General features: G+C 45.8%; 1 protein-coding gene across 1 annotated transcript in view; it reads left to right on the top strand.

Moving 5' to 3' along the window:
* Nucleotides 1-3,889, top strand: part of LOC134075710 (NLR family CARD domain-containing protein 3-like) — a 34,978-nt gene extending 31,089 nt beyond the window's left edge. Inside the window, exons 7-8 of the mRNA XM_062530874.1 lie at nucleotides 684-1,165; nucleotides 3,842-3,889. Coding sequence (XP_062386858.1) covers nucleotides 684-1,165; nucleotides 3,842-3,889 — 530 coding nt within the window. The remainder of the gene's footprint in view (nucleotides 1-683; nucleotides 1,166-3,841) is intronic.
* The last annotated feature ends 13,650 nt before the right edge of the window (nucleotides 3,890-17,539 follow it).

Raw genomic sequence — 17,539 nt, 5'->3', positions numbered from 1 at the left:
GTATAGGTGTGTATGTGTGTGTGTGTTTAGGTGGGTGTAGGTATAGGTGTGTGTCTGAGACTAATTCTACAGAACACCGTGTGTGTGTGTGTGTGTGTGTGTGTGTGTGTGTGTGTGTGTGTGTGTGTGTGTGTGTGTGTGTGTGTGTGTGTGTGTTCTGCAGGACACAGGGGGTCATGTGATCTACATCAGTGTGTCAGTGTGTGTGTGTGTGTGTGTGTGTGTGTGTGTGTTTGGTAGGGTGAGGAGGTGAGTGTGTGTGTGTGTGTGTGTGTGTGTGTGTGTTAGTGTCTGTGTTTCATAGGGTCAGGCATAGTGTGTGTGTGTGTGTGTGTGTGTGTGTGTAGGTATTGGTGGTTCAGTTGTGTGTGTGTGTGTGTGTGTGTTAGGTAAGTGTAGGTATAGGTGTGTGTCTAGGTATTGGTGTGTGTGTCTGTGTTTGGTAGGGTGAGGAGGTATGTCTGTGTGTGTGTGTGTGAGAGAGAGAGTATGTGTGTGTAGGTGTGTGTCTTGAGAGTAATTCTACTGGATACAGGGTGTGTGTGTGAGAGAGAGAGAGAGAGAGAGAGAGAGAGAGAGAGAGAGATAGAGAGAATGTGGATATGACTAAGGTGTGTGTGTAAGGTATGTGTGTGTGTTGTTCCGTTGTGACGTGTGTTGTCTGCTGTGTGTTGTGTGTACAGTTTCCTGTGAGTTCACACTGGACCCAAACACGGCACACAGACGTCTCCTTCTGTCTGAGGGGAACAGGAAGGTGACGCGGGTGAGAGAGAAGCAGCCGTATCCTGACCACCCAGACAGATTTACTGACTATGGCCAGGTGCTGAGCAGAGAGCCTCTGACTGGACGCTGCTACTGGGAGTGGGAGTGGAGTGGGAGAAATGTTGAAGTGGGAGTGGCCTATAAAAGCATCAGCAGGAGTGTTAGTATCAGATACTCTCCCAAGGCCTGGAGTCTGGACTGTACCAGTGACACATACAGAGCCTGGCACAATGGAAATTCTACTGCCCTACCCGTCCCCCCCGCAGGCTCCAGGAGAGTAGGAGTGTATGTGGACCGTGAGGTCGGCACTCTGTCCTTCTACAGGGTCTCCTCTGATACTCTCACACACCTGCACACCTTCACCACCACATTCACTAGTGAGCCCCTACATGCAGCGATTTATGTTAGGTCTGACTCATCAGTGTCTCTGATCACATGACACACACACACACATCTTCTGAGTCCACAGAGATACACACACACATATTCACACACTCACACTCACACACACACACACACACACACACACACACACACACACACACACACACACACACACACACACACACACACACACACACCCTGTGCCCTGTAGAATTACTCTCAGACATATGCCTATACCTACACACACACACACACACACACACACACACACACACACACACACACACACACTGAGTCCAGATGTGTATGTGGGGGGGGGGCTGCATCGGGTGCTGGTGTATTTGGACCACAAGCCGCTCACTTTTCTTCACACACACAAACACACACACACACACACACACACACAAAACACCTCATGCGGCTGATGCCTCTTGGTCCCGGATGAGTGGTTATGATTGGGTCTGTGCCTCCACCCTTGTACACACACACACACACACACACACACACACATACAGCACGCACAAACTCACTCCTGGCGGACACGACACACACTCACACACACACACAGCACACACAAACTCACTCCTGGCGGACACGACAACACACACACACACACACACACACACTCTCAGCATGCACAAACTCACTCCACACAGCAAGACACACACACATCATCTCTATGGGCCTCTGTCTTGGTAGGGGGGAGGAGTGACGCCCCAGCTCTATCTCCACACACACACACACACACACACACACACACACACACCATCTCTATGGGCCTCTGTCTTGTTAGGGGGAGGTGTGACGCACCAGCTCTACCTCCACACACACACACACACACACACACACACACACACACACACACACACACACACACACACAGCACGCTTACACGCACACAGCTATACTGCTCTATTTCCTCTGTATGTATTTTTACTCAACTGTGTGAAATTAATTGTGTGAAGAATACATTTCATGTCAATGAAAATATCAATAAAGGAATGATTGAAATCTTAATCTTTTGTTTATTTCCTAAGCAATGTAACATTGGTAATGATGGCTAAAATGAACTGCACTCATGATACACTATATTGCAAAAAGTATTGGGTCACCTGCCAATTTTCAACCCACTTATTCGTAGCTTTAACCCAGCAATGTAGTCCTTTTTACCCAGCTGCTGGGCAGAAATCAGAACTCAAAATGCTGGGTTAATGGAACCCAGTGCTGGGTAGGTTGAGGGCAAGGTTAATATGACCCAATGTTGTGTCTGTCCTTATTTGAAAAAACAGTGGAGTGTTCTGATATCAATGCTGACGGATGGACTTCTGGAGCTCTAGTTATCTAAAGCCTACAGTACCTTACACTGACAAGATTTGGGAAAGATTCTTGAAAGATTGTAGTCTTTTAACTAATGCCCCTCATTCAGACTTTACTCAAAAGACTACAGTCTTTCAAGAATCTTTCCCAAATCTTGCCAGTGTAAGGTAGGCTTAAGCTGTAAAACCTTTGAACTATACCAACCAACTTGATAAGAATTAGTGCTGCTGAATTCGTGATGTATCCTATGTGTACGTAATGATTCGCCTTGCTCGCACACATTAAAGTTTTCTCTCAGGCCAAGATACTTTTTTAATTCGCCTCAGCTTCCATACCCTCAGACTTCGAGAGGCTCTGCACTCAACAGGGATCCCGCTGCAGTATGACGTTGTGTGGGAACACCTTATACTGTAGAATAGACCTCTAAAGTTCGCCTACAAAAAAGCTACCATCTTTGCCCATATAAGGAGATACGGTATCTGACGATTTTTCCTACAGGAAATTAACATGGGGATTTGGAATTATCACACCTGTTAAACTCTCGCGGGGATGACAAAATCGGAAATTCAGGTGTTTTCCTGAACACACATTTGTCCTCTGCCTTCAAGAGGATACTGTGATCTCCGGTACGCGAAGGCGGCAGACTTTCATTTTTGCTACCCAAGAGCTAACTTGCAATGCAACTTGCCATTAAAGGGATAATCCGGAGTGAAATGCACTTGAGATCAATTTTTCGGACTATTGGGAGTACATACGTTGAGTTGACACCAAAATCATGTCATTCGGATGTATTTTGAGAAAGTTCGAGCTCACCGTTTTTAGCCAAAACTCGTTAGCCTGTAAGTGACCGGGGGAAGTCCTTTCGCCACTACAAAACGCTATTTTTATACCTCTTCTACTGTTCCAAACAACACTACACTTACGTGGTAGTAAGTAGAGGGTCCCTAAAGCCAAACCGAAGTATCCCCACGTCTTTATGTGGTCGGATAGAGAGTCCAGAATGAATTTAATCGAGTCAGTACCTTCCGGAAATGTCGCTGCGGCAGCTGCGCAACGCTTCAACAACACTTTACTAACATTTCACAACTCAGACTCTATGTGTCCCTGTGCCAGATCACTAACTCCACACTCATTGGCTACTCAGACTCTATGTGTCCCTGTGCCAGATCACTAACTCCACACTCATTGGCTACTCAGACTCTATGTGTCCCTGTGCCAGATCACTAACTCCACACTCATTGGCTACTCAGACTCTATGTGTCCCTGTGCCAGATCACTAACTCCACACTCATTGGCTACTCAGACTCTATGTGTCCCTGTGCCAGATCACTAACTCCACACTCATTGGCTACTCAGACTCTATGTGTCCCTGTGCCAGATCACTAACTCCACACTCATTGAGCTCCTCTACTGTGTGCTGGTGTGAGCTTGGCCACATATAGGTACAGAGTTGCTACAACGGGTGCTCTAAATGCATTAAGGTCACATGGTTCATGTAAGCTTCAAAAAGTTCCAGGAAATGATTGACAATTGATTAGAATGCATTGAGCACGTTTCAATATTGAGAGACAGAGCCACGACTTTGGGTAATTAAAAGTCAATAAATGCATTATTGTGCAACGTGTATAACACAGTGTAATTATTGTGTAAAATTTTAGTTATACTACAAGTTCATCAATTTATATACTAAAATTCGTAACCTGTTAAAAATCGGAAGTTGGCCTTTTTCCGCCTTTTTACAAGAGTGTAATTTCTGTAGCCTACAAAACCAAGACGGCAGATTAATTGAGAAATGTGTATGCCATTTATCGTTGTACCAGAGACCTTATTAGACATTCTCTGTTTGTAGACCTACCAAAAAAATTACCTTGTACAGTGTCTTGAAGAAAGGTCACTTTGTTTGAGTTTTGTATCTATATGGCTCTGAGTTGGACATCACTGTAGCATTCTACATTCTGAAGGCATGAACCTAGAACCGTTAGTTCACATGGCCTTGGTTCTTCATCAGTTGATGTGTGTAGAAGGGAGTCTTCATGTTCAAACAATACTAGCTTAGATAATAACAAAACATCATTTCATTATTTTCAGCTCCAGTTATTCTGTGACTAGGTTATCTGCCCATTTACAGGTTTCTAATCTATTATTATATGATCGATATGCCCTGTTTTAAGTTGCATTTAATCTTTCTGAAGGTCGGCTATTCTTCACGGCAGTATGCAGTTGGCATATCATATCGGCTTCTAAATGCACACAGGATAGCCTTTTAAAAAGTCACAGATTAGCCTACATAGGCACAGCATGAAATATAATGTTGCCCCAGTTTGTCTGCAATTCAATGTTTCTTTAATCAATTTACGCAGACCTGCGAGCATTGAGAATAGCTTATAATGGCAGAAACGTCTGCTCAAAACCTTAGTCTGCAAAGACTTCTATTCTTTCAGAGCGCGAACCTTTTCTGCCTTCACCTACGCAGACCTCCCAACCTGCAAAAAGGAATTTCAGGGATGTATCCCGAATTTGGCGCTCCTGTTCCTATACACTGAATAATTTGATTCGGGAGAAGAGATAAAAGCCCTCCCACACTGAAAATGGATTGGTTAACTTATCGAAACAGGCCAATCAGGATGCTTCATGAGGCACATACGCACACGTGTAACCGGTGGATTTAGCTCTCTGCGTTGTGATTGGTTGAGCATAGATGATAAAAGAACGTGACGCCGACACACAGCTGTTTCGTTCAGAAGCGGGCGGTTTACTGCAAAACAGTCACAAACAGCGCACAGCTGGGGTTCAGGTTCCTTCCCAACTCCTCTTCCCAGGGTAACAGAAAACAGGGCCAGGTAACCCAACATATACATATTACAATTAGAATGCCCAATAAAACCCCAACAAATATATGTCAAGTTCCTTAAACAATTCGCTAGGAATTCAGGCTTAATTCGACACAAAACACTGCCTAGCTTCCCATTCTAACAGTGAGCTAGTTAGCTCGCTAGCTAGCTAGCGGAAGCTAGCATAACGGACAAAATAGCTAACTCGTCCACAGTTTTAACATCAAAACACATCAAATTAATCAACAATAATGACACACCTGCAAAACAGTCACAAACAGCGCACAGCTGGGGTTCAGGTTCCTTCCCAACTCCTACAAAAAGCAATAAACGAAAAAGCTAAGTAATAGCGATTCATGCTAACTAGCCGTTAACAACAGTCTGTGGGTAATACAGTATTACAGTAGCTAGTTAGCTAGAGGGCTGTAATGCAGTAATAACAAGCTAGTTAGCCACAGGCTTATGTTACACATGTGGCTCTATTACAATACAAAATACATTAAAATAGTGAAAGTCACCACTTCAATACATGAAGGGAAATGTACCCAAAGAAATAATATGCAATATTATAGTTTCAAAAGTGGTGGATGACAATATAGAAAGGGGATAGAGATTAGATTTAGAAGAATGAATTAGACATGAAGCATACCTCTTCCCAGGGTAACAGAAAACAGGGAAGAGGTGAAGGGGGCAGGGACATAAAAATATGGAAAAAGGAAATATTAGAGGGGGATAGGGATAGGGGGCAGGAAGCTGAATAGCACCCAGAAGAAGAAGAAGAAGACTATGTACATATTCGGTGTGTCAAAATAAAACCATCTTTGTGTAATTATAAACAATAGAGGAATACAATTGTACTCTGTTACACTCACCCCCCTAGAATTATACAAAGATAAAAAAACAATTTCAAACACAACAGCACCCATCAATTCCCTCCAACAGCCATTACAAATACCAGCGTGGCAGCTACCTAGAAAGGTCAGACGTGAACCGGGGTGATCAGGACCCGGCACACTAACTGGGTACGCGAGGTGCCATACACACCTCAGCAGTAAGGCTATAACTAAGCACAGTCTATGACGGGTGAGCAATAACTCTGTAATGTCACACAGAAAGAACAGTTCACACACTTAGAGAAAAAGGCTCCACAACCCATGGATGACAGCAAAAAGCTGAAAGACAACTAAATACCAACCCACATGTGCCTACTACACGTGAATGACATGGCCTAAGGCCTCATCCTCACCTAGGATAGTCTGTAACTGAGTCATAGACTCTATCAGTCTACAGACAGGTCTAATAACTCTACCAAACCTAGATGTGGGAGGGGAGGAAGAAGTAAGGGGTCAGTGTAGTCAGTATCAGTGTTGTGAGGGGGGTTGGGAGGGGCAACGGGCGTGACATGTACCGCAACATCACCAGGGTCCACCACATCACCAGTAAAGGCATCCAAGGCGCCATCAGGAGACACATCTGAATTGGGGGATCCCAGGCCATCCACATCAGATCCAAGAACGTCATCCTGCACTGCAGACTGCTCAGCAACCCATGAGGAAGTACGGTCTGCAACGGAGCCATCCTGGCATGACAGATCAGTGGCAGTAGGGGGTAGGGCATCATCAGAGGAGAGGTCTGACAAATGAGCTTCGGACAGGGACGCACTCACACTGACATATTCGGCTGCCTCGCTTGGAGTGACTTCAGAAGTTCCACTGAGTGGCAGAAAGTTCACTGGCAACAGGAGGTTTCTGTGCAGCACTCTTCGTTTACCGTCACTGCCTTCAACTCTGTAGATGTGGAGACTGGGCTTTGAGGCTATCACAGTGTACACATCCGGTTCCCATTTGTCAGCGAGCTTGCGCTTCCCTCTGCAACCTTTGTTGGCAACAAGGACACGGTCACCGATGGAAAGTGCCAAACCTTTGACTCTCCTGTCGTACTGCTCAGCCTGATGTCTCTGCTCGAGCCTGGAGTTCTTCTGAGCAGTTTGCATGGCGGACTGGAGATCGCCGGCCAGAGCTTTCACATAAGAACCATAGTCTGCAATCTTCTCGTCACAGCTCACGTTCCTGAACATCAGGTCGACAGGCAGCCTCGGGACTCTGCCAAACATCAAATAAAACGGTGCGAACCCAGTCGTCTCATGGACTGTGCAATTATACACAAATGTCATGGTTTGAATCAACTGGGGCCACTTCTGTTTGGACTGTGGAGGCAAGGACCGCAGCATGTTTCCCAGCGTCCGGTTAAACCTCTCTGTACCACCGTTGCCCATCGGATGGTAGGGAGAGGTGTGAGACTTCTGCACGCCAGCCAGCTCCATAAGCTCCGCGATCAGCTCACTCTCAAACGAAGCTCCCTGGTCTGAGTGCAAGCGGATGGGAAAGCCATACACACAGAAATAGTTGTCCCAGAGCTTCTTCTCCACCCGCCTAGCCGTCTGGTCTCGACAGGGGAACGCGTGGGCCAGCTTAGTGAAGTGGTCAGTGACGACCAAGACGTCCACGGACTTGTTGTTCTTGTCCTCTGCAGACCAGAAATCAATGCAGACGAGCTCCAGAGCGGCAGATGTTTTGATGCTCTGCAGGGGAGCTCTGGCTGCTGGCTCAGGGGTTTTGCTGAGGACACATCTCACACAGTTTCTGACATGACTCCTAACGTCCTTCTCCATGTCGTACCAGAAAAACCTCTGACGAGCAAGGGAGAGTGTGCGAGGTTGACCTTGATGACCGGCCAAGTCATGCACGCCAGCCAACGCATCAGCTTTCAGAGAGTCCGGCACAACATACTGGAACCTCTTTGTGTTGGTGAGGGGGTCTTTGGAAACTCGGTAGAGAATTCCATCTCTAAGCTGGAACCTTTCCCATTGACGCAGCATTTTCAAGGCCAGATGATTCTCTTGAGCACGTTCACGCCTTGACGGCCTCAGTTTCCGGTCAACGTAGAAAATCACTCTGAAAACGGCCACATCCTGTAGCTGGCGGGCTTTCAGCTCTTCCGTCGACCAGGTATGGAGTGTGTCCTGACCACAATTCCCCAGGCTTGTCAGGTGGTCACTGAGGGAAATAGCTCGCTGCTGAGCCCCATGTTCCCAAGCATCCTGCGCATCCAAGGCAGCTGAAACATCATCACCTGACATGGACAGAGGTTGATCGACACTGAGGGAAGAGTCAGTCATGGTCTGAGGATTACAGGTGAGGCGGAACATGTCCTGAACACAGCCGTTGTCCACTTCAGAAGCTCGTTGCAGCAGACCCAAGTAGGACTCAGACAAGAGCCGTTGGCTGACAAGCTTCACAAAGGGGTCACGACTCAGCGCATCAGCAACCACGTTCTTTGTCCCAGGGACATGTCTGATGTCAAAAGTGTATGGCGCCAGCTTTGAGACCCACCGCTGCTCACATGCATCCAACTTGGGCTTTGTCAGAATGTACGTGAGAGGGTTGTTGTCTGTCCAGACGGTGAAGGTGTGACCTTTGAGCCAGTGACTGAACTTATCACACACAGCCCACTTCAAAGCCAAAAACTCAAGCCGATGTGCTGGATAATTGGCCTGGCTCCGACTAAGAGACTTGCTGGCGAAGGCTATAGGCCTGGCTCTGTCTTCACCCTCTGGAACCTGAGACAAAACGGCCCCCAAGCCATCAAGGGAAGCGTCAGTGCACAGGATGAACGGTTGGCTGAAGTTCGGATGGGCTAGAACTACACTGGTCATCAGTGCCCCCTTGAGGTCTTCAAAAGCTTTAACACAGGCTGGAGTCCAATCACCCGGAGTCAGCTCACGGTAAGTACCAGGCCTCTGGAGCTTCCGGTCATGCCTACCCCTACGTTTCTGTCCAGCAGTCAGGGCAAACAGTGGCTTAGCGATAGAGGAACAGCCAGGGATGAAATGTTGGTAATACATCACCATTCCCAGGAAGGAGCGAACTCTCTTCTGGGAAGGCGTGCACCCATCCGCCATCATGAGATCCTGTGTGGTGAAGCTTGAGATGACGTCAACCTTCTCTTGATCGACAGACACACCACCCACATTCACAACATGCCCTAAGAACCTAACAGACTTGCGCAAAAAGTGGCACTTCTTCTGGGAGAGCTTCAGATTGTGTGCCCTCAACCTGGTGAATGTAACCTCAAGACGCCACAGGGCCTCAGCCTCAGATGGAGCAAAGACTAAAAGATCGTCTAAGTAGCATAAAAGGGTGGAAAAGTTGAGGTCACCAAAAATGCTCATCATCATGCGCATGAATGAAGCTGGACTGTTACACAGACCTTGGGGGAGTCTATTATACTCATACAAGCCAAGTGGTGTTGTGAAGGCTGTGTACTTCCTGTCAGACTCATGGAGGGGAATGTTATAAAACCCAGATGTCAAATCCATGGTGCTGAACAGCGCATTCCCACCAAGGGCAGCGAGACAGTCTGACTGGTGTGGCAAGGGATGTGCATCCTTCACAGTTTTGGCATTAAGCCAGCGAAAGTCTGTGCATAACCTGAGATCTCCGTTCTTCTTCCAGACCATCACTAAAGGCGAGGCATATTCACTGATGGACTTTCTGATGATATTCTTCTCCTCCATGTCACTCAGGACTTCTCTCAGCTTGTGATAGTGAGCAGGTGGAATACGGCGGTAAGGAAGCCGGAACGGGCGATCATCAGTGAGGTGGATGCGGTGTACAAAATCTCTCGCTTCTCCACAGTCAAGCTTGTCCTTGGAAAAGACGTCGTGAAACCTGGTAAGTAGCTCAGCCAGTCTGGACTTCCACTCATCCGACACCTCACACGCGTCAATGTCAACATCTCCAAGGCCACAGGCATCTAGACACTGCTTTGGAGAGTGTAGCGGTGGCGGCGTGTTTGTGTGAGTATGCACAGTACTGTTACAGGCGATACTCTGAGTCAAAGGCAGATCTTCCACAGCCAGGCACGGTGAAACATCAGCTAGCTTTGTGTTGCGGCGCAGTCTTACAGGAGCCTCAGTCGGGTTCAGAACTCTCATGGGAATCCAGTGGTCTCCCCACATCGGTGTGATAACTTTCCCCACTAGAATGTTCCTAGGACCAGAACGAGCTGCGGTGGGCTCCACTATCACTGTGCTACCAGGTGACACATTAACATGGCTCGGTAACTTGCCCCACACCAGGTACTCTTGCTTTGGCAACAGAGTGATGGCTCGCCTCAGCTTAACCGTGCCAATTGGACCCACTGACTCTGGACCTGCCCAGCGTGAAACACAACAAGTGAGGAGCTCCAGAACCCGCTCACACTCAGGGCTGGAGCTAGCAGAGGTGACCACGTCCCAGTACTTCTTCTCAGACTTCAGACGATTGAGGAGGGGCTTTAAGACGTTGGTTCCAATGATAAACTCATCACGCTGGCCAGATATCACAAAAGTAGGCACCAGGAACTTGGATCCAGAAACCTCAATCTCCAGCTCATATATGCACTTAGGGCGTGTGGATAAACCGCCACATCCAATAAGAACAATGTTACTAGGGACTGGCTGTGGACACGGTAGAACGCCTGATGCTTTCAGTCTCATTTCACCCTCTTCGCTCAGTGAACATGACATGGAGCCCGAATCCAGCATGCCCTCCAACGAAACAAGGCCACTGACTACAACTGGGGTGTAGAACAAGTCACTCGCACCCCCGACCTGCTGGGAATTGAGATAGATAGCCGTAGTATTGGCTGGCAAAAGAGTGCAACTATTTACATAAACAGATTCAAAGTCATTATCACCGAGGGTTTCGGCAGAAGAGCCCATGGTACCCCTCGCACTACATGGGCTATCTAGTTTAACTGTGTGGCCGGGGCATGGCCAGCACCAACCTGAGTCTGGCGTGCTGTAGGACATCCACTCTTGACGTGCCCAGGCTTCAGACAGTGATGGCAAAGCCGGTCCATTTTGCAGTGGCTGAATGTGGAGTGCTGCAGTGTGCCACATACTCTGCATGGCAGGCGTGCCTCGCTGTGACGGATCTGGCTCCGCTGAGTTGGCATTGGGCGTGGGGACACAGAGGCAGTGCACACTGAAAGTACTTTGTCCAACATGCTCACCACATGAGACAGGCTTGGTTCAGCTGCTGGGGAGCTGGGTGGCTGTGCACTCAGGTGTGACGGGGCTGCAGGACTGGAGCAACCAAGGGGCCATAGCTGAGAGTTGTGGTTCACTATGCTGGACAGTGGACTGAACTAGCGGACGCACAACATCTGTGGACACTGGAAAAGGAGGCTGATGACCCACTCCCCCACTTCTCTTCAATTCACACTGACGCGCATCTAACCTCTCTTGAATCTCTGACGGCGTCCACTGCTCAGCTGGCTTGAATGTGAGAGAAACAGCAAGTTTGGGGTCTGGACAGTGAGATACGAACATAGCCACTACCTCTGCTCCAGTATCTCCTACAGCTTTCTGCTGCTGACGCAGACACTCCTCTGCCACACCAATAGCCTTATTGAGACGAATCCAATACTCCATAGCAGACTCACTGCGGCGTGGAACAGTGTTGTAAAAGTCTCTCATCGGCATGTTGGAATACGTCAGCTCACTAAAGTTCCTCTTTAGGATTTCAAACACGACAGATAAGCTGCCACTGGAGGCCAGTCCAGAACTGCACCTAAGGGAGACCCTCACCATATCCCTTGCCTTGCCTAGGAGACGACTCATGACAAAGTCAACCTTCTCACGCTATGTGCGGTCCAAGTGACAGAGATGGCTCATCACCACATCCTCCCACTCATCAACAGAAAACTTGTCTGTGTGGTCGCCTCTGAAAAAGGGAGGGAGTTTGGAGTCCGACTGCACAGTCACACTAACCTTAGAAGCATCTGCCGCTGTCAGGGGTGATGAAGAGTGGCTGGTGTGTGGCTGACTACTGGCCTGATGCAGTGTGTGCATACTGGCAGTGATGTTATCACTGATCTGCCTAGCTAAATCAGACATGATAATGCCCAGTGTATCTGCACTAATCACTTGTGTGTTGGGCATAGGGGCTGCACATGTAAGAGGTGATGATGCAGGGGCTGCATGTGCTGCAAGTGTAGATGTAGGGGCTGCCTGTGCTGCTAGTGTAAACATAGGGGCTGCATGTGCTGCTGGAATGGTTTGACTTGTGCGGGGCATGCAGACAGTATCTCTCAAAGGGGTGGAAGTAGCCACTGGGCCTCTAACCAAGTCATCTAGGCCCACACTACTAACTGACCTCCCCCCACCAACACTGTGTACCCCCAAAGGGCAAACTCTCCCAAAACCACCTGGACACAGCCTGTTTCTAAGCATACATGGATCATCCACTGAGTCCCTATCCGGGCTATTATTTCGTCCCGCCATCTTACAGCAATAACAGACTCAAAATTAAATGCAATAATAATGCTAGCCCAGAACCAGAAGTGAAAAACTAGACAGTAACTATCCTGGCTCAGTAGCTTATAGACTACACACTGCTGAGCTTATAGTGTTAAACTTAAAATGTCACTAGAATTAAATATATAGACCCAAAATTACCAATATTGTAAGTCACATTGACAGCAATAGCATTAAATGAGAAAAATAAAACATTTACAATTATACAGAGGCTCTAGTAACTACTCTGCATATCAGAACATATCCCATGGACTGAGTACCTCTCTGTCACACACACACACATAAACGGCACCCTGCGTGAAGATGGAGGAGGGGGGCGCAGTTATCCCGGCGATCAAGCAGGCGTTGATCTAGCTGTCACGGAGTCACGGCACCAAGTGTAACCGGTGGATTTAGCTCTCTGCGTTGTGATTGGTTGAGCATAGATGATAAAAGAACGTGACGCCGACACACAGCTGTTTCGTTCAGAAGCGGGCGGTTTACTGCAAAACAGTCACAAACAGCGCACAGCTGGGGTTCAGGTTCCTTCCCAACTCCTCTTCCCAGGGTAACAGAAAACAGGGCCAGGTAACCCAACATATACATATTACAATTAGAATGCCCAATAAAACCCCAACAAATATATGTCAAGTTCCTTAAACAATTCGCTAGGAATTCAGGCTTAATTCGACACAAAACACTGCCTAGCTTCCCATTCTAACAGTGAGCTAGTTAGCTCGCTAGCTAGCTAGCGGAAGCTAGCATAACGGACAAAATAGCTAACTCGTCCACAGTTTTAACATCAAAACACATCAAATTAATCAACAATAATGACACACCTGCAAAACAGTCACAAACAGCGCACAGCTGGGGTTCAGGTTCCTTCCCAACTCCTACAAAAAGCAATAAACGAAAAAGCTAAGTAATAGCGATTCATGCTAACTAGCCGTTAACAACAGTCTGTGGGTAATACAGTATTACAGTAGCTAGTTAGCTACAGGGCTGTAATGCAGTAATAACAAGCTAGTTAGCCACAGGCTTATGTTACACATGTGGCTCTATTACAATACAAAATACATTAAAATAGTGAAAGTCACCACTTCAATACATGAAGGGAAATGTACCCAAAGAAATAATATGCAATATTATAGTTTCAAAAGTGGTGGATGACAATATAGAAAGGGGATAGAGATTAGATTTAGAAGAATGAATTAGACATGAAGCATACCTCTTCCCAGGGTAACAGAAAACAGGGAAGAGGTGAAGGGGGCAGGGACATAAAAATATGGAAAAAGGAAATATTAGAGGGGGATAGGGATAGGGGGCAGGAAGCTGAATAGCACCCAGAAGAAGAAGAAGAAGACTATGTACATATTCGGTGTGTCAAAATAAAACCATCTTTGTGTAATTATAAACAATAGAGGAATACAATTGTACTCTGTTACACACGCACAGTCTAGCTCATGGTCTAGCTCCCTCTCCGTCTCTGTCGTGCACGCGCTTCACAGGTGAGTTGTGACTCGTCTGCGCGCTCTTGCTCTCGCTCCAGATTCCGGGAGATTTTAAGTTATGTGCGGGCATCAGGGAGCCGCTATCAATATGCGGGGGACTCCCGGACCTTCTGAGAGATTTGGGATGCCTGGCCTACTATAAATTCCATTAAGGTTACGATCAAACATCGCTTTCACACGGGGAGGACCTCTGAAGTAAAATCGAAAGTAAATATTCCGACTACGTGACGCGTCTGTAGCCTTGTTTTGTATCAAGTGCATACAGTTTGTGGCAAGGTAAGAAACCCACTGTTTAATGTGTTCACGGTATCATTCACTTTGTGTTTTCAGTTTGTGGAATATTTGGAGTATATAGAATTTCATTGCACGACCTTGAATGTTTTTTTCGACGGACATTTCCGCCTTCAGGGTAGTCCTTGTCCTAACAAACCATTAGTAAATGCGGGCTTGCTAATGTAACATCACATATAAGCCTAGGCTACTGGATTAATCATTTGTGACCATTCATAGCGAAATCAGTCGTTTTGCGCACAACGTTATTTTGAGAAAATCAACAATAACAAACTTCCGGGTTAAAATGTTGAATTTCACGTTTTCGCCTAATTCGACTGTATACAGTCTACAGTGTCATATCGTGAACGCATTTCACGGAAAAACATATGTTTTGACTGTTAAACCCGGCGAAGATTCAACCCATTTGCTGTCATTCCCGTTGTGCACGCGCCGCTTACAAATGTGATTTCTCCTCTTCTGGCATATCGTGACAGGAGAACCATGTCAACTTTGGATGCTGTTATCTTAGCGATAGTTTGTGTAATACCCTCGATATACATATCGTTGGAAAGCTTAGTTTATGGCCGTTCACGTGAGCACAATAACTTAATTTAATTAATTTTACCGAAACGACTGGTTCCGCTTTACAGGGTCACATTTGTTAGGCTAATCTAACTCCGTTGTAACATAATATATAGAGTTAGCCTGCCTACTCCTTTTCCAGGGCCAGATTATGGAATCGAGCCCAAAATCGTCGTGCATAGCCTATACTGGCTATATTCTATACGGGCGCTACCATATGGCCAACAATTCCCAGATAGCAATTAGTCATTGAATCTACGTTAAATCAACATTACCTCGTCAACACTGGAATCATTGAATCAACATCGCACTGCAACGTTGATTCTACAACATTTTGCACCCTCTATTATCATTGAATCAACGTTGAAAGTGTAACTACAAATCAATGGAATTTCAATGCTGTTTCAATGAAAATTAATATTGAAACAACGTTGAAATTACAGCCCAACTAAAGATCAACGTGATTTCAATGGTATTTCAATTGATATTAAACCACAGTAAACCAGTATTAAGCAGGCAAAATATTGGTAAATTCATATCCTGCTTTATCTACAGCCAGGATAAATTAGGCTAGTCAGAAGCTTATGCTGTAGGCTATCTGGTTTAGGCTACACAAGCTTGCACAAATAACCATGGACAACTTCTTATCAGTTTGAAAAGCAAGTGCATTTATTCATCCACTCTTAATTCAGAAATTCACGTGTGCTGTACTTCACTGCCATCCATTCCGTATAGCATCCCTCCATACACCTCCCGGTTGCAGTCATCGTCCACCATCCAGCTGCAGTGAGACGGCAGAAATAGAGGAAAAAAGTGACAAGTGTTAGAGAAATGTGTTCAACTGAAACCGATGGCTACCCTTAAAACATTTTGACAGCGATAGTAAATATTTTATGTAAATCATACGAATATAATAACTTACTGAAAACGTAGGTAGGCCATGGACAACTTATTCAGTTTGAAAGGCAAGTCCAATTTATTTATCCACTCTTCACTTAGAAATCCACGTATGCTGTGCTTCGCTGCCATCCATTCATCCATAAACCTCCCGGTTGCAGCTAGTCATCCTCCACCATCCAGCTGCAGTGAGAAGGTAGAAATAGAAGGGAAAAAGAGACAGTGTTAGAGAAATGTGTTCAACTAAAACTGATGGCTACTTACAAGTGAACCTTAAGAATAATCATAGAATATATAGAAGATGGTGTTAGCATAACTCCGTTTTTTAAGTTAGACTCACGGAGTTGCATAGTTCGCAAACACGTTAACGTTAACCAGGACATCATCTTCAGCCTAACATTTTGACCGTAACATAGCAAATATTTTATGTAAATCATACGAATAATAACTTACAGAGAACTTAAGTAGCTGCTAGGCCTAATTAAAAACTAGACTGCCGAGTAGGCCTATGTTAATTATGATGATCTGTCGTAACTTAAACAAGTAGCAGCTAGGCTAGCAGCCAAATATTTAGTTAAACAAGCATGAGTCTGTTTGTAAGTCGTAACAGTACGATGCAGATAAACTGTGAACATTTGATGTAGCCAAGTACAATTTCACAATGAAACATTAACGTTAGATAAATAAATGCTGCTTGCTTACCATAAGGAGCGGCGAACTTGAGAGAGAGTTGAACACCGTTGGTCTGACTGAACTGTTGCTCCCAATGATCTCCGGACCCGCAGACAGTTTAAACGTCGTCGCGCGGTCATCTATAAACCCACCACTTTTCAATCACCACGTCAAGATTTCCCAGTCAATCATAAATCCACGACTTTTCAATGTCTTTTCGTGAACGCTATATCAATGCTCTATCGATTATGACAATATGAACTATAAACCAATGTTGTTTCAATGCATCTGTTATCAATGCTCTTGCACTGTCGGGTTTTTGTCAGGATTGTAATGCTGTTTCAATGTCTATTTACCATTGAGATTTCAATCTCAACCAAAATGATGATTTAGATGGAAAATCAACATCATATCAATGTCACCTTGCTATCTGGGTTGTTTGGGATGAACAAATTGCCCCTACTACCAATACTTTAGCGAAGTCATTCGCATATTTTGGTTGTGAAGTCGTTCCTTCCGATATGCTCTTAGTACGCCTAGGCCTACTACAGTAGCCTACATCTCCAGTAAAATCACTTTTGATATACTGTCATTTGATTGGCTGAAACCAAAGGAGATTTAGCTGACGCTCATGAAAGTGTCCAACCAAAGGCTCGGCATGTTGTGTTATTGGCAGACACATACTGTATGAGATAAGCAGGTGTGTGGACAATGATCTATCAGGCGGAGTAGAATAATGAAGGCTGCAGCAGCACTAAGGCACGTGTCGTGAGGAAAAGTAGAATTGACCAAATCAGTCCACTATTTCAGATGTTTCTGTTGCTGTGACTGCTGTTAGAACACCATCTTCAACTGTTCTGTTTACACGTTTGTTTACGTTTGTGTTTGTATTTTTCTTAATGACATTGAGCTTCTTTCATCATCTCATATTTGTTGTGTTTCTTCATCTTATCAGAGTGCTAAAAACA

The sequence above is a fragment of the Sardina pilchardus genome, chromosome 1 (genome assembly GCF_963854185.1).
Source record: "Sardina pilchardus chromosome 1, fSarPil1.1, whole genome shotgun sequence".
NCBI classification, from domain to species: Eukaryota; Metazoa; Chordata; class Actinopteri; order Clupeiformes; family Clupeidae; genus Sardina; species Sardina pilchardus.
This window is presented reverse-complemented; position numbering and strand designations above follow the sequence as displayed.